Here is a 25,803-nt window from a genome sequence, read left to right on the forward strand (position 1 = left end):
TTGAGATGCTTTTCTGTTCAACACGGCTACAAAGAGTCCGTAAAGCACTTTTTTTTTTTTTATCACCTCCGCAAGTTATGAAGTAAGCAAGCCAGAAAAGTACGTACGTGTAGCCCCGACTGATGAACTTTCTAAAGAATAGAACACACGACGGCGTACTGTTGTAGGAAAATAAGCAACAGCGCACATTGTGACGAAGCAGAGATGCCGATACCACTCCGAAGGTTATTAGTTTACAATAACCGCACGTAACCCCGAAGTGTTTTATTCCTCGGAATGAATTGAATCGAACGAACCGTCACTACGAAAACTGTGCGAGCTGCTGTGATAGAAAATCTATCACCGCCCTCTGACCAATCAGAACTGAGAATGCAACTGCGGTATAAACAGTAAAAGATGGTTCCGGTGCCAGACATCAGGTCTATAGAGGGTCATTCCAAAAATAATAAATGAACGATGAGCTAAAGGTCGAGGTTTAAGACACACTATGCATGTCATTTTTTCAATAAACTCCCAATCTCACACACGCGCACACACACGCAAAAACACGCACGCACAATCTCAGTACAGTGATTACTCAGCTCTGTGAAGCTCATTGGACGAGGAGGAGGCTGATTCCAGGTCACTTTCTGTAATCCCTCCTGGCTTCAGATTCTAATCCTGCTTTGTGATGAAAGACTTGATTAAGGCTTCAGGAGATTAAAGAACAAGGGTTCAGTCCTGAATTCATCAAAACCCGAATGTTTAAGGTCTCACTGCGCAGCCAGATGTCCTCTCTCCTTTCTCTGTGCCCCCCCCCCCCCCCCATACTGTATTTATACTCGTACTGTATATTTCATACACATCTTTTTGTTTGTTCCTCTCTCACTCTCTCCCTCTGTCTGTTTTCATGAGAAAATTAGCAGTAAGAAACAATAATCAAAGGAGAAAGTCGGTCAAGGTTTGCGTTAACGTCAGACAATATAAAATCAGACATTAATAAAAGGGGAAAAAAAGAAAACATACAAGATGCTTTCATATTTAAATCATGTAATGAAGCAGTAATAAAGTGCAACAATGGATCAGAAATCAATCATTCAATTCAAATGACATAATGGTTGCTATTTAAAGTTCATATTTGTTTTAAAATAATATAAAGCATTTTGAAATGCTTTGACAAAGTGACTCAGTTCAGCTCGCAGGCTTGAAAGAGGGAAAACTGTAACAAACACATTTGGAAAATAATAATAATAATAATAATAATAATAGCAATAATAAACTACACAGCTTAGGGAAAAGCTTCTCCATGGCTTATAGTATCAGTTTACTCTTTTAAAAAAATGTCGTACTCTTTTTTAGAAAACTGGATGCTGAGTGACACATGATTCCCAATTGAGAAAGGGTGTACTATATAAGGTATAATTAAAAAATAATTATTATTTCTCACTATGTACTGCATTTAAATTTCAACCAGTGATTCAATCCCCCAACCACTAACCGTTGAGTTGGAACCTTTATTTCATAGGAAGCTGGAACCAAATGTCTGGTTGTCTTGTATACACTATATACATAAAAGCTTTTATTTTATTGTGTAGTTAGTGTACTTAAATAGGACTAGTGATTTAGTCCCAAACAGCTTCTCATTAGACACATTGGACAGTATTCAGAGTGAAAAAGGGACTTTCACTGGGAAAGTTCCTCGTCTTCAGAGTCGGGTTACGCACGTCCCTGTGCTCCCGGTAAAAGTGTCCAAGCCAGGGTTTTTCAAAAGCGTCTACGCCAACACCTTTAAACAAACAATGAATAGAGTCATAATTATGTGTTTAACATTGATTCCGAATGACATGCCGTAATCTTTTTGAATGTGTTTACAGACCAAAACGTGAATTTCAGTGAATTTCAGGGCATACTGTGATCATCAAACTGTCCAAAATGTGCCTCTGGATTCTTTGCTCGAGAGAATATCACACAAGAAAAAGTCTGTCGTTGCGTCCGAGACCAGAAGACCAGAATGTGTGCGTGATCCTGTATTAAATCCTTCCTATATACGTGGAACTCAACGCTAGGCACAAAAGCTATTATTTGTAACATACTTCCAGTATACAGGACTAGTGATTGAAACCCAAAATTGCTCCCAGTTTCAGACCCTGTGTCGTCCACATATAAAAGTGAAGAGTTTAACATTTTGTGCTACATAGAGTGTAGAAGAAGAAAAGGAAAATACAGGAACGTGACAGTTACGAAAAGAATACTTTCTGTGATTGTCGCACCGAAGTACGTTACCAATTATTCCCTTTGAGTGAGGGTCTTTTTTTTCCATTCCAAAGTTGGTGAAGATTCCTAACGTACCATCATGAGTAGGGCTGTGATATTACTTATCCATATTCCATATCAGTCGTCCGTCATGGTCAGTACTTGTTGTGCCACTCGCACTGCCCAACACTCGCCTCCTCCACATCGAGATTTCTGCGTGATCTGTAAACAAACTCGGCAATGGCCACGAACACGGAGAGCACAAGCCCAGCGGCGAGGACAATGAAGATGCCGCCGATGTTCTCGACGCCAAGAGCGCTTGCCTCCTTACTGTCCTCCTCTGGACAGCCATTTCCTCGCCACCACTTTTCCTTCATCATGTGCAACTTTCCTTCCTCCTGCAGTTGCAGAATTGCTATCGTCACTTTATCGCGGTATGGGGAACCTCCGGGGGGGAAAAGAACACATTAATATTCAACATCGGTTTTTGTTTTACAGGTGTTACCTTATTTATTTACTTGATTTTATAGTTATTGTGCTAACATTGGACAATATTCAGAGCAAAAAAGGGAATTTCACAGGGAAAGTTCCTCATCTTCAGAGTCGGGTTACGCACGTCCCTGGGCTCCCGTATATGATGAGCCCCATTCCTAATCATAGACACTACAACATTTGAAAGGAAATTTGCCTTGTTTTGATAAACTACTGAAGACTATACTATACTACAACTATACTGAAAAGACATGCTATCGGGGAAGTGGTTTCTCAGTTGGTTGAGGTTTTGAGCTACTGTTTGGAAGATCGTTTATGAGTTCAAATCCCATCACCAAGCTGGTACTGCTGGCTCCTTGATCAAGACCCTTAACCCTCAACTGCACAACTGCCTCCTGACTAAGTTGTTTTGGATAAAAGAAAGCATCAAGCCAAATAAGATGACGTGGCATCTTTAAGATGTCCCTCAAAACTCATTTACTACACTAAGTAATTTACGGGCCACGGACCTGGTTAGCGGTTTCTGGCGGCAAATACGTGAGGAAACACAAATCAGATGGCTCTATATTGAATTACAAAGTTACCATTAACCAGACACCTTTGAGAAACTCAAGGCAAAATGAAACAATTTGTTAACACTGGCTCCTCTTCTCACCAATTGGGGTTCCCACTCCATAGCCCTTGGAGTCAATGAGGCCTCCAATCTGTGTGAGGTTGCAGTTGCGCTGGCTGATGTACTCAATGCTGGTGGACTCCATCAGGAGCGCATAGTCGGTGGTCAGCACACGTTGGATTCCCTCGCGGTTGTTTTTCACCAGAGCCGTGTTCTTACGGCTGCTCATGAAGGCCCACATCTTCTCATATGTCGAAATCTTCGACTTCTGGAGGAACAAGAGTTGTTAGAAATTGTTAGCGCGTCATACAAAATACGGAGCTTTAAGAGGAGAACAGACACCTACTCTGTGTTCTTACCTTGAAGAAGGTCATGGTGGAACCGTCCCTCACGGCTCCGTACTCAATCTTGGTTTGTTTGGCGAGATCGTCAGCCGAGTCGATGGGCGAGTCCATGCGCTCCACGGTGAGAAACGCGGCGAGATTTGCCGTGTAGGATGAGATGATGATGAGTGTGAAAAACCACCAGATGCCCCCAACAATCCTAGTAGACAAAGCTTTAGGCATCAGCTCTGAACCTGGGGAGGCAAAAAATGATCACACGCACTAGAGAGATATAATATGTTGATTCTATACAGTGGTAGCATAATGTTCGAATTCCCTCGTGTTCAGAGGATCGATGGAGTGGAATCGATGTGATGGAGAGAATCCATGATGGACTTCGGATGCTCCAAATAGGTCCTACCTTGCTGCATTAGTGCTCCAACGCCAAACCACACGCTGTTGATTAGTGTAAAGTTGTTCTCCACCACATCAGAGTCAGGATTGCAGGGGTGAGGATTGTACCATTCATAAGGTGTGAACCTACACACATACACAAACACCTTTGTCTTACTATGTTTCTGAGGACCTCCCACTGACAGAATTATTAATATAACTAATTAATGCTATGCTACACCTAAACCTAGTCTTAGCCACAGTAATCAGCTCTTTTTAAATACAAGCTACAAAAACCAAATATCCCCACAAGGATAGGAATATCTGACAGTTTTGACATTTACTGGAAGGGCAGGACTTTAATGTTATAAACCGTCTCTGTCTCAAGTCCACTTTCAGCAGTGTCAAGGTGTGATGAGCATTCAGATCTCAGCTAAAGGTTAGGGAGTGCCTGGAATCCCTTAAAGGTTTTGAAAGCTGTCTTTACCTGGCGATGACGAAAAGGACGCAGCTGACACCTAGGCAAGCGAGTAGGACGTACATCCAGATATCAGGGGAGAGCGGGTTCAGGAAGGAGAAGACACCCGGGTTTGTGCCGTTGGGTTTGTGGTACAGGATGGAGATTCCGAGGGTCATGAAGGGTTTGGAGAAATCGATCACCTTCTCTCTGACGTAGGTAATGGTGAGTGGAGCTACAGCTAAATCCGCCACCTACAGGGGGAAAAAAAGTGAGCAGATTTTTGGAAACGTTATGATTTTTCCTCACCAACTGTCATTTTGGTAAATATCCTGAAGAGAGGAGCAACAAGATGACATCATCAAACAAGTTACCAAACTGTATGATCAAACAGTATGCAAACCTGATACATACAATTAGCAAGCAGTTGTTAGCTAGCTAACCAGATGATTGGTTAGCATCTAGAACAGGGGTGGGCAATCTTATCCGGAAAGGGCCGGTGTGGGTGCAGGTTTTCATTCCAACCGAGCAGGAAGCACACCTGATTCCACCTGTTTAATCAGTTGATCTTGGCTTTCAGTAGATTCTGGTGTGGCTTCTGCTTAGTTGGAATGAAAACCTGCGCCCACACCGGCCCTTTCCGGAGAAGACTGCCCACCCCTGATCTAGAATGAATATTTTCCGGCCATGATCAAGTGGCAAACTAGGTTTCAACTGGCATGGACATAGCCCATGATTGGCACATGCTATTTTCCATGTGGTGTTTAGCCATCCATGTCCACCAATAAATACCAAACCAAATAGCATGTAGTATCCCATGATTTATTACCACGCTATAGGTTACCACAGATGGCAAATTGTTTTCAGCATGGTGGTTTAGGGTGTAGCTCATGTATGTTTGGTTGAGGCTCATTTCATGATGTCATCTTCTCCCCTTCAGAACATTTACCATAACAGTACCTGTCATTATATGTCATTGGTACAGTCTTATCTCCTTTATAAACTATACACCTCATCTTTTTTGTTTTAGCTCTGTATAGTCATAAACATATATGATAGAAATGTTCCACATGCAAAACATACGTGATCTATGAGCTCTCGAACCATGCCATTCCACTCCCCCTTATCGTTCTGGGCACCATATTTGCCATCCGAGACTAGTTTGACCTCGTAGGAAAATCCCAGGATGTTGGAGAGCTCCTTCAGCAGGTCTAAGCAGTAACCCTCGAATCGGTCGTTCCCGTACAGTGGCTTGTCTGATTTCTTATACATCACGTATGGGTTTTCCTGCCATAAAAATGTATTTGGTAAACAATTTGAACTAGAACAATGATGTTATTGGCTTTTCCATCCTTTCCATCCTGCATTTAAACTCAAAACATGTGCCAAGATTTGGGGCACCATTTCAGTAATCGACTTCGACTCCCCCGAAGATTGTTTAAACTTCTGTTGGTGCTGTAATTGATAGCTATATTTCAAGTTTTCCTTACATCTTTTTTCTATTTTCATGTCTTTAGCTTCAGAGAGGGTACTGTTCTCTGGAGTAGGTATGTTTAGGCTTCTCATTAGGTGCACTTCTGGTGTGTTAAAAAACCAAGAACATTTTCAGGAGATCAGGAACTTTAGGCTAGTTTCCACTGGAGGACCATGGGCCAATTTTAGTTTCTTAGCCATAGTTCTTGCTCCAGAGTAGGTACTGTTATCTGGAACAGGTACAACTGGGGTGCTTATAAGGTGCATTACTACTGCTTTAAAAACAACACAAAAAAAAACAAGAAACATTATCAGGAAGTCAGAAACTTCTGGCTATTTTTCACCAGAGGGGCAACCAGCACCAATTTTAGCAGCTTTGCAATAGTTCTAGGTTCAGACCAGGTGCAGTTCTCTGGTAAATGATAGACTGCACGAATCATACCATTCTATGTATTCTTACTTATTACCTTTGGTAGTCCTGTTGTTGTTTGTTTCACAAAAGTACAAAATAATCCATTTTTAAACAAGTCAATGTGGATGACAAAATTTGAGCCTGATTTTCATGTATATTTCTCCTTGAAAGAGAGGGAGGCTTAGTCCTACTTGCCAGTTTAGGCCACGGTATGTCCAGAACCTTGGTGGAAAGGCACCTATAGTTGTCATGTTTTTCTGCCAAGTCTTGTGGTTGGCACCTCAGTCTGTCAAATCTATAAACATTACAACTATTATTCTCCTTCAATAGTGCAGTGGTCCTTAAAGTCTAGTTATGTGTACTGTACACAGTAAAATCCCTAATGTTGACTTAACACCCAGAGTGTTTATATGAGTCCAGTGGACTTATATTAACACTGTAGGGTGTGAATTCAACACTGTGGGTGTTAAATCAACACTGGTGATTTTGCTGCATATCCACCAGAAAAACACCCAGTAGTACCAGTTTGTGCCCTAAAAGCTAAAGATTAATACCTTGTTCGTAAGTGAGTATGGAAACCGCCTGAACAAACAAGCTTAACACATTCATCCTATACTGATACAGCTTCTGTTGATCTCGTAAAATTTGTCACTGTGACAAAGATATATTCAGGTTTTTAAACTAAATGTTTTGTTATAAAACCTTAAGGGATTAATGGAGCTATCTCTGGGGGTCATCAGGAATGTATTTCAACAGACTGAACCAAACACTTGAAAAAATACATTTGAAAGGATTAAAACGTAGTAACTAATAATAGCAATGAACTTATCATTAATAGTTAAAAGGTAAATGTTGTCATCATTCAGTAATGTAGGTTTATCTGGACCTTTATAAGTTACAGCTAAGACATCTCTTCAATCAATTTCCTGAACATCTTTACCAGAATTGTCGTGACGATCAGAGTCCGGTTGGCCATGGAGTCCGTAACGTTACCCGACTTGTCTTTGCTGTCTGTCAGGTTAAGTCCTGTGTTAGAGTTCCACACCCCAATCTGATCAAAAAAAAAGTCGACCATAAGGTATTACATTTTCATCAAATGATCAGGAAAAAACACGTTGAAGGCCGTCGATCTATATATAAAAATGTAAATAAATATTGATCAATTTTAAACTATCTATAAGTAAATCTTACAACCTGTAATATGTCAAAGCTAATTTCAAGCAAGAGTCGATATTAAGGAAGCAAATCATGCAACATATTAGGAAAGACACCACTTTAGTGGGGTTACAGTGGAAAGAAACAAGGGAAATAGAAATAAAATAAAAAATATTTAAGATCAAAATGTTCCAATAAGGCATTTTTTTAAGCTAGCCTTCCTAAATCAGTGATCTAATCGAGTAAATGATCTGTGTATACTAGCCAATTATCGTAAGTGAGATTGATGTTAAACTTTCATATAAATGAAGTTGTAACTAAACCCACAAGTGCACATTATGACCCTCATCCAAATTTATGTCAAGGCACTATACCACCAATCATACAAACTTCGTACTTAGCATATGTAGCTAGCTAGCGAACCTGGCTAGCTCGCTAGCTAACCTTCCAATTTAATCATATGTATCATTTTTGTACAAACTGGTCCGTGCAAATTCCGACTTCCGAGTTGTGACGCCGTGTTACAGATAAAATATCTGCGGCAAGTTTTTAAAAAAATATTTATAATAAAAATATACATAATTTGTCAAGTGGTTTTAGCTAGCTAATATAGCTAAGTGCTTAAATGCCACTGTAACATCAGTACAGTTCAGTAGTATTTTTGTTTAATTCCGAGTGGCCAGCTTCGGGGAATAAAAGCAGAAGGAAGGTTGAAGGGCTGGAGAGGAAAAAGGAACGCCATCCCGTAAAAACAAACCTTCTTCCACACTTTATGAAAGCGCCCAGCATCCGACTTGTGAAAAGTCAGAGAAAGAGGGTGGAGGAAAAAAAAATTGATTAATAACTGACAACCTAATAAACAGTCCATTAATGTAATAACGTTAAAGGAAATACGACCACACTGCAATTGGAACAAACACTTATTATTATTATTATTATTATTATTATTATTATTATCATTATTTTTCCATTATTACAACACAAAGTCAAATGAAGGTATTTTGTTCATAGAATTCAAATATAATGAGGTTGTCGTTGTAAAATTAGCGGCGTAACGAGGCGTAATTATCTGTCTATTACTGTTTTTAAATTCATGTAATTGCTATAATAATAACAACCTAAATATTAGTACTAATCAGTTTACCACTGAAGGAATGAGGTGACTGCTGTAATAATATTGCCACTGAGGCACTAATGAAGTCGTTACTGTAATATGGATGTCAGTGTACCGATATGGTTGTGAAAGTAATAATATCTGTATTATATAATAATTAAGCAATAAGTGAGGCTATAATAATCAGGTCATTGCTTTAATACAACGTCATCGTAATAATGAAACCAGTGTTCCAGTAAGGTTAACGATGCAGTAATGAGGTCATCCCTGTAGTACTGTAGATCAGTTACAGTAGTTATGACCTAATCATTACAATGATGACTGCACTATTATTATGTTTATAGTGATGACCTCATTATTACAGTATTAATCCAATTACGGTGATGACTTCATTATTATTAATAGTAAGATGACTCTTACTACAACCCCATTATTACATTAATGGCCTAATTATTGCAATGACGACTGTTATAATAACCATGACATCATTATTTCTGTGTTATTTGTTACAGCAGTGATGACCTCATTATTACAGTGGTTATTTCATTACTACTCTAATAACAAGGTCATCATTACTTCGAAGCAATCATCACTTCAATAATGAGGCCATCACTATAATAACAAAGTCATTACTGTAACAATGAGGTCATCGCTGTATTAATGAGGTAATGTGGTCTTCACTATAATAAGTCATTACTGTAATTATGAGACCATCATTTAAAAAAAAAAACATTGTCTCTGTGATCATGAGGTCATTATTGTAATTACGAAGTTATCATACTTTGATTACTAATTACTTTGATAATCCCAATCTATGTGTCTGTGTTGTGCGAACCTTTTCCATGCCGTCTTCTTTCAGGCTGATGATATCAAGGTCAAAGTCTTTCCTCAGTCCGTCTGTCTTGTTCAGGACAATCTGTCCAGTTAATCCGTTCCACTGAGACTGACGATGGAAGCAGGACACAATTAAAAGACAGTTACAGTTCCTCTAGAAGTACACGCAAACGCAACCTACATGCCGCGAAGAAACTTTACCTTTCAGTCATTTTAACAATAGCTACAGCGCTGAACCCGTGATTATTAATCATTAATTAATAATGAGTTCCTTTGACTTGCTACCACCCACCTCTTTAAATGTGCCCATGAAGCGCGAGCCGAAGCGCCAGGGTTTGTGTCGGTGGCATTGCAGTGAGCTGACGGTGATCTGCGATGCTCGCTGCGCCGCTGCTGCCACCATGAACACGGCATCATACATCAAGGCCGCTTCAGTCTGCCAGAGACGAAGTACACACTTTTAAACACCCTTCATACCAACGTTATCATCGTGCATCATGAAAGGTTAGGTAAGGGGCCAAGTGGAATCAGGAACCGCTGAAGAACCACACACACTTAAACACACCCACTGTATCTTTAGGAAGGGTGTGTTAGGTATAAAAAGTGATGCGTGATGAAATATATGAAAGGGTGGTCATTTTGGGATGATTTCTAACCGTCATTATGCCCTCCATTAAGCCAGTGTCGAGTTTCGGTGGACCCTGAACTCTCTCCGTGGACCATTTCCCCAGCACTGATGCCACCTGCGGGTCGTCTACATTCAAAAGGCGGAAACCTGTCATGTTCACGCCGCTGTAGCGGTACGGCTCCAGATCCAGCGCATACATATCCTACAACACAACACAGCACACCTCAACAGAGTCACATTCTCTAACCCAAAGAGAAACACTCAAAATTGGAAGCATTTCATACCTCTTGTATGAGGCATGAAATATGAGTCAGTTTTTTTTTTTTAAAGGCAGGGATTCGAACCCCCAACCCCAGAGGTGCAAGGCAAGCAGGCTAACCACTAAGACCCTGCCCCCTTGATGGAAGATATTGTGTAATCAACCTTAGGCAATGGAAAGACTTACCAGCGTGGTGAAGAAGAAATGATAGTACTCAGTCATCATGCCCATAGAGAGTAACTATGGAGAAAAAGAAAGAAATTTCATTCATATAAATTAATTTTTATATATGCTGCATGCCAGTGTACACAGAAGCCTGGTATTTTCTGATTGTGTTACCTGTGCTGAGCTCAGGAGAGTATTAGCATGTATTACCTGTTTTAACACCTCAGCTGTGGTCTGGTATGAGCAGTCGAAGATGACGCAGAACTCTTTACCCCTCTTCATTTCTTTGAGAAGCGGCCGAGCGTCTCTGTTCCCCATAGGCAGCTGGCGGATCTTGATCTTAATGCTGTAACGGGATGGAGCTTTGATCAGCTCCTGCAGACGAATCAGACCTTCAAAACAAACAAGCAAACACAGTAAGGTGTTTACCTTACACAAGCTTCTGCTACGCCTTTGCTTTCGTAATTCCTTCAGCTCAGTACTAACCACACCCCCTAATTCAGTGTGTATATACTGTATTTTCATATTCCAATTTTGAAGGCAGTTCCCTAGATAGGCAGTATTTGCACACTTCTTCTCAGTTCCTTATTTTGGTCAAATATGAGGTAAGCATTGGATGTGTCCTTCTCAGCATAGATAATCTTGTAATTTTGTTAGGTGGACAGATCTAACACTTCACAACCACCAACCAGCTCTATCACACAGCTATCAACCGGTAAGGGTAAAGGCTAGCACATGCTTTCTCCAAGGCATGTGGAACCACTACATCTCAAATGGCTGCTTATGCCACAAAAGTTTTTACCAATCCCACCCGCTCTCACAGAAACTTTTAACTAGTCCCACCCGCTCTCACAGAAAGTTTGACCAATCCTACCTGCTTCCACAGAAGGTTTGACCAATCCCACCCTCTCCCACAGAATGTTTGACCAATCCCACAGGCTGCCACAGACAGTTTGACCAATCCCACCCCCTTCCACAGACAGTTTGACCAATCCCACCTGCTTCCACAGAAAGTTTGACCAATCTCATCCTCTCTCACAGAAAGTTTGTCCAATCCCACCCTCTCTCACAAACAGTTTGACCAATCCCACCCTCTCTCACAGACAATTTGACCAATCCCACCTGCTTCCACAGAAAGTTTGACCAGTCCCATCCTCTCTCACAGAATTTTTGACCAATCCCACCCGCTGCCACAGACAGTCTGACCAATCCCACCCTCTCTCACTGACAGTTTGACCAATCCCACCTGCTTCCACAGAAAGGTTGACCAATCCCACATGCTTCCACACAAAGTTTGACCAATCCCATCCTCTCTCAAAGAGAGTTTTACCAGTCCCACCCTCTCTCACAGAAAGTTTGACCAATCTCATCCTCTCTCACAGAAAGTTTGTCCAATCCCACCCTCTCTCACAAACAGTTTAACCAGTCCCACCTGCTTCCATAGGAAGTCTGCCCAATCCCATTCACTAATTCAGAATTTTTTACCAATCACTCCCCTCCTCCCCACAGAATGTTTAACCAGTCCCACCCTCTCCCATAGAATGTTTGACCAATCCCACCTGCTGCCACAGAAAGTTTGACCAATCCCACCCGCTGCCACAGACAGTCTGACCAATCCCACCCTCTCTCACTGACAGTTTGACCAATCCCACCTGCTTCCACAGAAAGTTTGACCAATCCCACCTGCTTCCACAGAAAGTTTGACCAATCCCATCCTCTCTCACACAAAGTTTGACCAATCTCATCCTCTCTCAAAGACAGTTTTACCAGTCCCACCCTCTCTCACAGAAAGTTTGACCAGTCCCACCTGCTCCCACAGGAAGTCTGTCCAATCCCAGTCACTAATTCAGAATTTTTTACCAATCACTCCCCTCCTCCCCACAGAAGGTCTGACCAATCCCACCACTCCTGTGAAAAGTTTATCTGTAACTTCTATCACTTATTCTATCCTATCACTTCTGTCACTTATTAAACCCTGACCAGTCCCACCTGCTCCCACAGGACGTCTGTCCAATCCCAGTCACTAATTCAGAATTTTTTTTACCAATCACTCCCCTCCTCCCCACAGAAAGTCTGACCAATCCCACCCACTCCTGTGAAAAGTTTATCTATAACTTCTATCACTTATTAAACCCTCCTACCTGTTGCATCCTCATACACTACGGTGACACTCTTCCACTTGTATAAGTGCACAATGTCCAGCACGGCCTGGCTAATGGAGGCATACTCTGGGTGCAGATTGACATAGAAGCTGTCCCTGTTGTCCAAAGACGGATGTTTCCAACGTGTCTGTATGTGAGGAACCTCCAGGGCGTTACAGATGGACTGCACTGCACTGACTGAGGAGCTGTGGGAGGGGCCAAATACTGCAGCCACGCCCAGTGACAGCTGATCACATGCTGAAATTACATGAGAGAGGAATTCGAGTGATGTGAAGGTGGCAATATGAGGTAAAGGAGAGCAACATACAGGTGAAGTCACCACAAAGTGGGATATACTTTTAATGCAAATGTACCAGCCAGAAAAGATGCGCGTCCTGTAACATTCAGGCTAGAAAGACCACTGTAAGTTTATGAGCTAGAGTTATGTCCTGTAAAAGATTCCTGAATACGATTCCAGGCAAGAATGTCAGAATGGATAAGCGTTATAACAAATATTGTTGTTTCAAAGCTCTGGTTTACCTCTCCTTGAGGCTTCAAAGCTGTCGAACATGTTGATGCGCTGGATGTCGTAGGTGAGTGTTGTGTTGGGCATTAATGTCCTGTTTCGGTTGATGCTGGTCACTGCGAATTTAAAGGCTAGCTCTTCAACGCTGACTGGCTCATTCTCCAGTGTCTCAAAAATACCACCTGCACATACAAAGCATTAGAGCAACAGATATTCCTCATTTATACATTACATTTAGATCATTTGAATGTGCAAATCAATCTCTCTCTCTCTCTCTCTCTCGCTCTCTCTCTCTCTCGCTCCCACTGATGCGTACTTCTAAGATTCTTAGTTTAATTATTATGGCTTGCCCAATGGCATATTACTTCCTTTATCTAATTCCTGATACACCAATTCAGAATTAAGCAAAGTAAGTAATATCAAAACGAAAGGAAGTTCTATTCTTATTCAAACGCAAATATCCTTCTCATTATGAAGTTACTCAGCATTCAGTATTTAATGTCCTTTGCACATCCCTGGTATCTCTTTCCAAAAACATATAGCCGTGTCATCAGCATAGCAGTGGAAGATAATGCCATGTATACCATAATTGCACCCAGAGGTAGCATATACAGGAAGAAAAAAACAAAAAACCGCAGTGGCCCTGGAACAGAGCCTTGTGGAGCACCAATGGATAGACAAGTAGCAATGGGCAGTTTTTTTTTTAGGCTGAACTTTTATTGCACGTCACCACAGACATCAGAATTTCACTTTCGCTTTTATATAGATGTGGTGACGGATTTGAGAGAATGTAGAAACGAAACACTTCAAATTCCTAGAAAGCTACACACTTCCTCTTACAAGTTACAGAGCAATTTCTTTTTTTTCTCCCACTGATATTCCTAAACGAAGTGCTAAACTAAGCTACTAATCACATCAGCTTTTTACATGATAGGCTGGTCGTTGCTGTGTAATATGAATTATAAAAAATAATGTAAGATCGTAAATCAGAGCAGATATTTGGAATCCGTGTGTGTGTGTGTGTGTGTGGTCCATTTGCAAAACAGTATTCATTGCCATGCGGAGGTGCATGTAAAGGACTAGAGGACAATCATTGCACTGTTTAGTCCCTGCATTCACCCAGGACTCTAAAAGCCTGCCCAGAGTCTCTTTCTCACACACACACACACCTCCATACACAGTCCTGCAGTCAGACTCAGAAAGAATGACATATTTACATTATATCTGACAGGATGAGGCAGTGCTGTTTAGGTTACTGCCTTTAATACTTGTCTCTATAATTATTTATGTCCATGCATTATCGTTCGTTGTTATTATTATTTGTGAAATGTGCCCTGCTTTATGGAAAAGCACTATACTAGATTAGATTAGATTCGATTCGATTTTTCGTAGGTGTAATGCTTTTATATTGCAGTATGTAATGTATAACACACACATAAAAAGCAGAAACATGCTGCATTAGCACTAATACAGGGCCATTCCATGATGGCTGCCTGCCAGCTGATCCTTCTGGGAAATCATCTGAAAGCGGTTCATACTATGTCTGATAATGCCTCTTCGTGTCGTCTTTCATTACAGACCGACATTCATGGCCACATATGGCAAACATTAACGCATACACTCACCATCCATTTATAAAAATATCACCTGTACACTCGTGCAATTATCCAATTAGGCAATCATGTGGCACCATTGCAGAGTATATACAGTACTCGTGCAGATACAGGTCAACATCGTCAGTTATTGTCCACCTCAAACCTCAGTGACTTGGATGGACCGTGGCATGGATGCTGGTGCCATACAGGCTGGTCTGAGTACACAACAGTCTCTAGAGTCTCTAAACGAAAAACATCCAGTATGCTGGGAGGTCGGCAGGATGAAATGCCTTGTTGATGTGAGACATAACAATTCTTTGCAACCGTGGTGAGCAGAAAAGCATGTCAGAATGCACAACACATCAAATCTTATGCAGATGACCTACAACATTAGAATACTACACTGGGTTCCACTCCTGTCAGCCAAGAACAGGAATCTGAAGTTACAGTAGGCACAGATTCTCCAGTTTCGGCGAACCCCATCACTGATTACTTTCCTAGAACAGCATGCATGCAAGTGTTTTCTTTCTCCCTTACTCATTATTATGTTAATAGGCTGCAGTCTGACGGGCTTTTTAAAACATCATACAGGGCCGAATTCATCTGGAGCAGCTAGTGCGACCTCATAATACGATACTGGAGCATATGGGCCAGATTATATTTTGTCCACTGATGAATAAAACGATGGAGATTATGCAAACACGGAGACAGAGAGAGAGAGATAAAGAGAGGATTCGTTCGGATTAAAACACGGTTAGATTACAACGTGTTTCTTAAATCTCACTCTTCCGGGTTTCGGTCTTAATAAACCATGTTCGATAAATCACACAGTTAGAGAAATTCAGGATCAGACCTCATGTTTAATATCTTCATTATCCAGATGCTTTTATCTAAAGGGATTTTTATCAGGTGCGCCTGAATCCAATCCAAGCGCTGAAATGGGAAATACGAATGTCATAGAATAGATCAAACATACACGATTCTACCTTTCAAATGTACTTGAGCTACGAGGCTCATTTCAAACTGTGCCCGAGCTGCATGCGAGAAAAATGTGATTTCACTTATCCAAGAACCTTCCTATAAGCATGTGTGTTCAGCTATGCTGCGGAGTTTTCTTCATGTTTAAAGCTCTAGCCCTAAATGGCGTTAGCAATTCGGTGTGATGTCACTGGAGCACTGGATGCAGTTTAAGACATTTACAGAAAACATTTCTGGGTGAGACTTGGCTCAAACTCAGTGCATCTTTTGTACACTTTCCTGCCACATCGCATAGAAGTGGAGAACATGCGAAATACCCCAAGCTCAGGATGAAGCCGGTGACGCTGGAGTTGTGAGGCGGCAACGCAACCCTCACAGTGCAAATATGCTTAATAGTACTATTGATGTAATAGTTAATAATACTTAATAGTAAAAAAAAAAAAAAAAGCCTATTCTCCCAGGACATTTCGGGTTTTTTTTAAAATATACTTCGAGGCAAGGATAGTTAATTTGGTCATACACAGAAGACATCAAACAAGCAGACCAAGCAGACCAGGACAAAATACTCATATTGTTTTTGTTTGTTTGTTTGGATTCATTTAAATCACGTCACGCCGACCAAACGTGGACGTCCGTAGATGTTTTCAGGGTCAGTCTACTGGAACGCACAGCACTGTAATGGGATCGTGTGTGTACTGAGTGTGTATTTAACTGGAAATTTCCAGGAGGTCTATTTTCTAAACTCGAGTTCCTTTATTGTTAATAGCGTTATTCCAATCTCATTCATTCATTCATTCATCTTGAGCAAGTGCGTTATCCCGGTTGATGGGTCGAGAGTCTATCATGGGAACGCTCGGTGCGAGGTAGGAATACACCCCTGGATGAGACGCAGGGCACCATGTCCTGACAATTTTACACACCCGATCACTCCAAGGAGGCGATTTAGTATTAACGGTCTTGCAATTACTACTGGGATATTTTTGGGAGGTAGGAGGAAACCAGAGAACCCAGAGTGACACTGGGTTAAGCATGCACAAGGACTCCAACCCAACAGCGGGATGAAATCAAGCATCCGTTTAATATCACGAACAAAGTTTGCGTTTGCATTAAAAGCTGTAGTAAAGTTCATTGAGGATGGTACGTACCGATGCGCAGGACGTTCTGCTGCGCGCACGCGAGGACGCACAGCATCAGCAGCAGCGGCAACGACGAAGGAAGTCGTTTCTTTTTCGCCATGGCGCGCGCGCACGGAGCTTTCCTCGAGCATGGATATTTCTCCTCCTCCTCCTCCTTCTCCTTCTTCTTCTTCTTCTTCTTCTATCTGCGTTCAGTTCGTTTAGTTATTTATTTATTTTTGCCGTGCTGTCACGCGCCTGAGCCTGACTGTTTCCCGGTGCGCACGCGTCAGGCGATCTGTGCACGAGACAAAAAAAAAAAGTTCAACCTCGGCGAGGCAGTGGAGAAACTAATTGTGTGTGTGTGTGTGTGTGTGTGTGTGTGTGTGTGTGTGTGTGTGTTGACCAATCGGATGCAAGTAAAGGTTGGGCTTCAGTAAAAGAGGAATGTTTTCAAATAAGTGACATTGATGTTAAATCTGGATTGTAAGTGGGGCAGCCCAATGTACTTTCATGAGTATCAACAATTTGATAATCTTCATCATCATCATCATCAGTGGATCCAGAGAACACTGGGTGTGAGGTGGGAGTACACCTTGGATGGGTCTCCAGGCCTTCGAAGAGCATCATGGACACACTCTTTGACACCAAGGGTCGATTTAGAGTAGCCAGTCCACATACTAGCATGTTCTTGGGAGGTCGGACGTAACCGAAGAACCTGGAGGAAACTCAAACAGACACGGGAAGAACACGCTAAGGCGGTAACCCGAGCTCAGGATCAAAGGAGTTATGAAGGTGGCAATGTGCCAGCCGTTGTAGGAACAGTTTTGTTTGATTTACGGTTCGTAGGGCCTCACTTAATAAACAATACATTTTCACTATTCAGGTTCTTCCTTGTATGAGCGATGTAAAAATGAACGTGTTTGTTCAACAATGAATCCAGGAACATGTATTTACCCTTCAAACAATGCGTTAACGACTCATCAACAACTCATCTCTCTTTTTTTTTTATAGTGTTTTTAATTGCAAATACACAAAATACTGTCTGTTTAAGTAGCACCCATGTCCAGTAAATGACATGAGTCATTAAGGACGTTCAAATGATTTCCTTAAGCGTTGTGCTTTCAAGGTGATCTCATCAGCCGATATCACAGTGTGACTGAAAATAAAGCCGAAACAAAAGAGAAGAGAGGACTTCCTGTTGCGCATATGACGCAACAAACTCCTCTGTCCTGAAAACGTTCCTGTCAATGAAAGCATCTCGGTAATTTAGCTCTTATATAACATACATACAGCATTCAAATTCTTTGAAAGAAAAGAAGAATCATTTTAACGACATATTACAGTAAAATTCCCCCACACACCCCCAGCCCGGTATGAGACATTGTCCAGTTGTCCTGCGTTCATCTACACAATGTCCTTCAATTGTCCTACAAAAAAAATGAAGACCAGCAAAAAGGATTATTTGAAGAATGAAGTAAAGAAAAAAATAACTAACATATTGTAGATGGAAAACATGGTGTTCTTTTTCGATTGGAATTAGAGACGATAACACGAATAAGACACTAAGAAGCATAGTTAATAGTTGTACTATTTCCTTTTTCAGTCCATATTTTCTATCCCTGAATTTTTTTTAAGGCGGCGGGAGGAATCTGTACTTCCTTTAGGTCTTGTGTTTAAAGGCAGCGGTCTAGACGCTATTGAAAACCCGATCTCGGACACTGGTAACCTCTGGGATGCGGATCATTTCCCAGAAAAAGCCCAGAAAATTGACTTGAGCAGCTGTGTAACCCGACTCTGAATACGAGAAACTTTACCCCGCATAAATATTGATGTAACTCTGAATACCCCCAACAGATTACAGATTCATCTAGTGTTTGATAGCTAATGAAGTTCTTACTGGTAAGTATTACGTAAATATTTCTGGAGGATATGTATATTTACACTGCATTAAAAACTGTTCATATATATATTCCTGAACTTGAGTGTGTACTGGAGAGCTGGTGTGATCCGGTTCTTTTCCATTTGTTTCCGACCACAGGTGGAAGAGGTACAGTGTGCTGTCCGCCGGTGCCGAAGTTCCCATCAGCAGGAGGTGTGGAATGGACACTCTGGTGGGCAGAGTGTGTGCGTGAATGGAAGGGTTTTATTGGTATGGAGATCATTCCTGAGTCGTGCGAGCTGTGCAGAGATGAGTGGTGCTGAACAGGTATCATATTAGCAGGATAAACTACAGGAACGTTGTAGAGTTGAGCTTGGCCACCAGAGGGTGCTGCAGGGAAATTGTATGCCAAATGAGAAGGCTGCTGAGAAGAAAAGCTGTGGTTCAGAAACAGAGGTTGGTGGGAGCTCATCGAGCTTGGGGTTGGTATGAGGGGTTGGAAATGTGGCATCATCAATCTATTGGGGGCGTAAACAGGGTAGGGTTGATTTGATTGATAATTCCGGCATACAAGGAAGACGACACCAGAGGAAAAGAGGATGAATGCAGCGACCCAGCCAATGTAAAGAGCTTCACCAAGTTCCCTGCGTTGGGCATCGAGTAATAGCGGGTTATAAAAGTCCTGAATGATAGAATGAGCCGTCCAGGACACAGGAACAAGGGCACAAATGGCAGCCATGATCTCCATTGCACCAGCGATTGCGATAATGAGAGATTTAAGTCGTGGTTGATCAGAAAAACAGGAACCGCTACGTAAGCCTGGCATGGATACCACCAATCCCACAAAGCTCAGTGCCACTGAGCAGCACATCAGACCTCGGGCAGCCTGGAGCTCACGAGGCAGATAGAGCAACGAGTCGTACACCTTGCACTGCATGCGTATGTTGGCCTGGCGGTAGCAGTTCATCCATAAACCCTCCCAGCGCGTCTCCATGACGATGATGTTCTCCTGGATGAATGCCGTCACCCTCCACATGGGGAGACCCGTTACAGCTGAAACACCGATCAGACCAATGAGGCCCAGGCAAACACCGATGAGCTCACACACACCCTCAACCATTGTTTTTACACACGTTCAGATGAGAACTTTCAAAGGAGCACAGTGTCCAGAAACACAGCATCCAGTAGTCACTAAAGGGCCCGTAACTAGGATGTTCTTGACTAGCAGGCTGTCAACTCCAGGTGCTGACCACCACTGCTCATACGCATATAATATATGTGGGCTAAAGGTAGAGGGTCACTCCCTAAGCTTGGGAAAGTTTTAGAGTGTCCAAACAGTCGAATAATCCATTACCCGAGTAGTTAAAAATCCAGTAAGTTCCAGTTCTTGCTTTTGAAACTCCTTCAAGAGTCCCTCCTGAGGAGAAACCAGAAGTCGTCACCTCCAGAAATGATTTAGAGGCACCTTCCCGTTGGTTCCGAACAAAAAAGAAGTTGGTGGGCTTTTAGTTTTGTTCTCTTATGTGTTCTCGCAACATTAAACAGTCATCCTCATACCCAGTCCACTGGGGCGTTAGAGTGAAAGAGCCAGACTGATGAATGCAGAGTTGACTCTTTCTCTGTTTTGGGAAACATTTGCCTCCTCGTGATTGGTTTAGGATGATGAGGGTTAACGCTGACTGCATGTTTGTTGTGTTCTTACTCATGTGGGTTATGGACATAATAAATGTCACTTTTACAGATACACACATGCGATCTTGCACGCACACTGGCTCTGGGACTTATTTCAAATGAATTTACTTAAAGTTGTTTTCTATTGTTTTATACTGTACTGATACAGTATAAAACACTGCGTACCAGATGTACTCAATTTCACCTCTAGTGGGAAGATGCATGTGTATGACAAGTGGGTGCACTACATTCTTTAACTGTATGAGACCTCAGAGGAAGAAATAATTCTACTCTTTTAGAATGAAACTCTTTTCAAACATATCATTTAGTGTAAGTCAAACGTAACCATGGCGATATCTTTTTACAGTAAGTCAAACGTAACCATGGCAATATCATTTTAATGTAAGTCACATGTAACCATGACAATATAATTTTAAGGTAAGTCACATGTAACCATGGCAATATCATTTGAGTATAACTAAGTCAAACGTAACCATGACGATATCTTTTTACAGTAAGTAAAACATAACCATGGTGATATCATTTTAATGTAAGTCACATGTAACCATGGCAATATCATTTTAATGTAAGTCACATGTAACCATGACAATATAATTTTAAGGTAAGTCACATGTAACCATGGCAATATCATTTGAGTATAACTAAGTCAAACGTAACCATGACGATATCTTTTTACAGTAAGTAAAACATAACCATGGCAATATCATTTTAATGTAAGTCACATGTAACCATGGCAATATCATTTTAATGTAAGTCACATGTAACCATGACAATATAATTTTAAGGTAAGTCACATGTAACCATGGCAATATCATTTGAGTATAACTAAGTCAAACGTAACCATGACGATATCTTTTTACAGTAAGTAAAACATAACCATGGTGATATCATTTTAATGTAAGTCACATGTAACCATGGCAATATCATTTTAATGTAAGTCACATGTAACCATGACAATATAATTTTAAGGTAAGTCACATGTAACCATGGCAATATCATTTGAGTATAACTAAGTCAAACGTAACCATGACGATATCTTTTTACAGTAAGTAAAACATAACCATGGCAATATCATTTTAATGTAAGTCACATGTAACCATGACGATATCTTTTTATATAATTCAAATGTAACCATGGCAATATAATTTTAGTATAATTCAAACGTAACCATGGCAACACCATTTTAGTGTAAGCCTAAGGTAACCTTGGTGACATCATTTTAGTGCAGTACAAATGTAAGCTTTGCAATATCACCTTAGTCTATACCAAACGTAACCATGGCAATATCAATATGTTACAGTTACAAATTAATTTGAATTACAGTTGGATACTTATACTGATTATATCAGTATTTATGTTCTATGGGACTATATTATTTAGTGGTTAGCACATTCACCTCACACCTCCAGGGTTGAGGGTTCAATTCCTACCAGGGTCCTGTGTGCACGGAGCTTGCAGGTGCTTCAGGGGTTTTCTCCGGGTACTCCGGTTTCCTCCCCCAGTCCAAGGACATGCACTGTAGGCTGATTGGCATGTCCATAGTGTATGAATGGGTGTGTCCAGGGTGTCACCAGCCCTGCACCCCATGCTCCCCACAACCCATCCAGATGATGGATGGATGGGACTATATCAGGATATTTATATTACAAGTGCTCCTTAAACAAATATGAACTGACATTACATTATTTGTTTTTGTATACTGATAATGTTCTGAAGATTGATATTGTTTAAATTTTTTTTTTTAAAAACCTACAAAGTGACCCATATGGTAGACGCACCTAATAAACTGCCGCTCTTTGAGCATAAATCCCTGAGCCATTGGACAGGTCCGCCTCTTCCTCATTTGCCTTCGCTTCAGAAATATGCAAACTCATGCAAATCTTGAATTTCCCTTGAATTTCGAATGTTTACAGTCTTTGTCTCCTTTGTCTGCCTTTACTTCCTTACAGGGATTAATAAATATAATAAATTAACCATTTCTCTCAATTTTATATTCCTTTGATGGAATCAGTAACTCAGTAGTAAGCAAACAACCTTAGCATTACCACCATCACCCCCACCCGCCCTTGAGCCACAAAATCAAGCAAGGGTTACGAAATCCATAATCTAATGACTTTAAACTTTACTGCACCAAATAATGACATGGTTCCTATAAGTTCTGGTGTATTTACGAAGAGATATTTACACAGCACTGGTCTACAATATATTTATACACAGTTTTCATCTGATAACATTTTTTTGAATGATTTAGGAAAAACAATACGAAGGTTAAGTATGATGGCTTGAGCTGGCGCTCGTCCTAAAATGGTCCGTTTCCTTGAATAGTTGGTGAATATATCATCAGAAGACATAACGTGGAAATACATAAGTAATAAGTACATAATTACATGTACCAAAGACAGTTTTGGCCATCAGAGATATTCATGAATAAATGGTTAGATATAAACCTTTGTTATAAACATCTCTGTAAAAAAAAAAAAAGAGATTTGTATGTGATAGTTCTTCTTATATTATTTCATTGGAATTGTCAAGCCTGTACTCTTGCCATTAAAAAAAATGTCTTTGTACAGTACAATACCAGTGAAGGTTTATTATATCCTTGTTCTCCTTTTTCTGCTTCAGTTGTACGGTTGCTGTGGATGTAAAGGGTGTGTCTGGTTAAAGAATTTGAGACAATGTATGCTCATTGGCTTAAATTTCACACAGGAGCCTCCGGGCACGCGGATCACCGAGACGCTGGAGTACACAAAGCGACAAATGATTTGGTAATCATAATTGCATGCGAGCAACTTGCCTCACTCACCTTCTAAACACATCCCTCGTAAATACAAAAAAAAAGTGCTAAAAACGTTAATTTGGGGGGGGGGGGCGCATGATGTAGTCACATGCATCAAAAACATAGAATCTGTAACTCAAACAGGCTTTTATGAGAATATCTAGACATTGATTCGTGATGATTTTTCAAATATGAGCTACGTACAATAAGATCATTTCACATGAAACATCAGAACAGTATTGTCAAGTGAGGTTAGTCCAAGTAAGCAGCAGTAAACAAGGATATACATATTTATACATATATATTTATACACACACATTGGCTGGATCGGGTTACCATATCTCTGTTCTGTCCTCATTTAACCACTGGTTCGTGCTTATCCAGTCATTTTCACAGATAGGCAACACCACTACGAACCGACAGCTGTCTGGACGGCTGGATGAAGCTCTGCTGCCTGGATGGCTGGATGAAGCTCTGCTGCCTGGACGGCTGGATGAAGCTCTGCTGCCTGGACGGCTGGATGAAGCTCTGCTGCCTGGATGTCTGAACAATAGATGGTTGAGTGGACGTCTGGATAAAGGACGGCTCTCTAGACGCAAAACTGTAGGCGGCTGCAGGTCTGGGCTGATACGCCATTTGTTGTGGTTGAGGTTGGTACGCCACGTACGACATATCCCTTTTGTAATCATAGCGAGGGGTCTGGTCGGCTCGTTTCTCTTTTCCAGACCCGCCGCAACACGCAAAAATGCATCCGCCGACAAAAAGCAACGCAGAGGAAACCCATCCGATGTAGAGCGCCTCGCCAAGCTCCCTTCGCTGGGCGTCGATCAGGAGGGGGTTGTAGAAATCTCGTATAATCACATTGCCGGTCCAGGAGACGGGAATAAGGGAGCAGATGCAGGCAAGGATAATGAGGGAGCCAGCCACAATGAGAACCATACGTTTGGCTCGCTCATTTCCTTGTATGCATGCAGTACATTTCATCCCTGTGATGGCGATGAACAGGCCAATGGCAGCCAGTGCCACCGAGCAGCACATGAGGCCTCGGGCCGCCTGGAGATCAGGCGTGAGTGCCAGCAGCGAATCGTAAACCTTACACTGCATGCGAATGTTGGCCTGTCGATAACAGTTCATCCACAGGCCCTCGTAGCGCGTCTCCATCACAATGATGTTCTCGCCAATAAATGCCGTCACGCGCCACATAGGCATCCCTGTGCTGGCCGAGACACCTATTAGGCCCAAAAGAGACAGGATTAGTGCTGCTAGTTCCATCGGCTGACCTGCCATCTCAGCTCGCTCTGCTCGTGCTCCAGTGGATGAATACTTGGCACAACTTTTTCAGTCTGAATGGTGCAAACGGTAGATCATTCTTGGAACTGGAAAAGAAATAAAAAACGTCTCTCTCTCGCTCTCTCTCTCGCTGGTATCTGTTTTCAAGTGGAGAAGCAGTCCCAGTGGATGAGTTGTGTGCATTTGTTCTCTGCCCCCTCACCTCCCTAATGAAGTAAAGAATGGGCGGGATCTCCAGGTTGTTGCTGTGAAATCCTTCTTTGCTGAGCTTATTTGCACCTGCCGGAGAAGGAGGGGCAGGAAGCAGCTCGCCAACACCACCACTGGTGCCTGGGGATCCAGAAAACAAACACATACAGACTCAGAGAGTCACACAGAGGTCCTTGTTTCTGTTACGCCTTGTACTCCGAAACTGTCGTCAAATATTAACACACAGGTTACATGCCTCGATAATATTTTACACAAATTAACCAAAAGGGAGCTTGATTTTATCTACAGCTCATGTCTCATACAGGTTTGATTCTAGAGATCTACAGATATTTATTGTTATTAAAATTAAACATACTAAAATACTAACATTATTACATACTAAAACAAGGTGTTTTAAGGCATGGGAGAAATCCTCTTATGACGTTGAAATCTAACCGAACATCCCATTCTTACGCCATTGGCCTAAATTTTTTCTAATTCCTTATGTTTCTGTCAAACACTATTACCTGCCCCTAACTCACAGTGTTGTTTGCCTCTTAACAACGGTTATTTAATCAGATAGTATATTGTCATTCCAACTGTTATATAACAGCATTATACTGTATCCTGGACAAATATTGGCAGGTGACAACCAAGACAACCATTGTCAGGTGACTCGTAGCTGACTGCACCCGTAAACACTGAAATTCTGGTTACTCGTTAAACCTGTCTTCACTAAAAGTCCCCAGGGAAGGGTTTGAGAGACGTGATGCGATTCCGTTTGTTGATGTATTTCATTTAACAAGACGTCAGAGTTGACTGTTGACTTGCTTGACTGATTTACACGACAGCCAATAGCTTTCAAGATGTGCCACTCTCCGCATCACAAAACCTAGTTTTAGGAGTTTGTGCCAACTCGCACAAACTCCACCCTGTTGCACATGTATAAACTTCAAACATTTTATTTGTTGACCAAGTAATGGTTTGAAAAGGGAATAGTGTGGGAGAAGACAAACAGTCAAAAACGCACCAACGAACAATGTTTACTTCTGAAGAGTTGCTACTAGAG

The 25,803-nt window shown here is 41.5% G+C and overlaps 3 protein-coding genes across 3 annotated transcripts; all 3 read right to left on the reverse strand.

Moving 5' to 3' along the window:
- Nucleotides 1-1,042: 1,042 nt before the first annotated feature.
- Nucleotides 1,043-17,295, reverse strand: grik1b (glutamate receptor, ionotropic, kainate 1b). Its single transcript, XM_017490934.3, has 15 exons — nucleotides 16,936-17,295; nucleotides 13,232-13,399; nucleotides 12,692-12,949; nucleotides 10,761-10,942; nucleotides 10,572-10,625; nucleotides 10,155-10,328; nucleotides 9,791-9,934; nucleotides 9,500-9,607; nucleotides 7,336-7,446; nucleotides 5,594-5,797; nucleotides 4,541-4,764; nucleotides 4,082-4,200; nucleotides 3,697-3,914; nucleotides 3,380-3,605; nucleotides 1,043-2,677 (listed from the first exon to the last, which is right to left on the reverse strand). The coding sequence occupies exons 1-15, from the start codon at nucleotides 17,024-17,026 to the stop codon at nucleotides 2,388-2,390; spliced, it is 2,571 nt and encodes an 856-aa protein (XP_017346423.1). The 5' UTR covers nucleotides 17,027-17,295; the 3' UTR covers nucleotides 1,043-2,387.
- A 627-nt stretch (nucleotides 17,296-17,922) lies between these two features.
- LOC108277897 (claudin-8-like) lies at nucleotides 17,923-20,808 on the reverse strand. The gene is given in 1 exon segment (NM_001329287.1): nucleotides 17,923-20,808. A coding segment is annotated over 1 exon segment (1,041 nt). The 5' UTR covers nucleotides 19,908-20,808; the 3' UTR covers nucleotides 17,923-18,866.
- An 802-nt stretch (nucleotides 20,809-21,610) lies between these two features.
- Nucleotides 21,611-24,914, reverse strand: cldn8.1 (claudin 8.1). Its single transcript, XM_017490931.3, has one exon. It carries the CDS (start codon nucleotides 24,540-24,542, stop codon nucleotides 23,646-23,648), a length of 897 nt encoding a protein of 298 aa, XP_017346420.1. The 5' UTR covers nucleotides 24,543-24,914; the 3' UTR covers nucleotides 21,611-23,645.
- Nucleotides 24,915-25,803: the final 889 nt, after the last annotated feature.

Source organism: Ictalurus punctatus, chromosome 17 (assembly GCF_001660625.3).
Source record: "Ictalurus punctatus breed USDA103 chromosome 17, Coco_2.0, whole genome shotgun sequence".
In the NCBI taxonomy this organism is placed as follows: domain Eukaryota; kingdom Metazoa; phylum Chordata; class Actinopteri; order Siluriformes; family Ictaluridae; genus Ictalurus; species Ictalurus punctatus.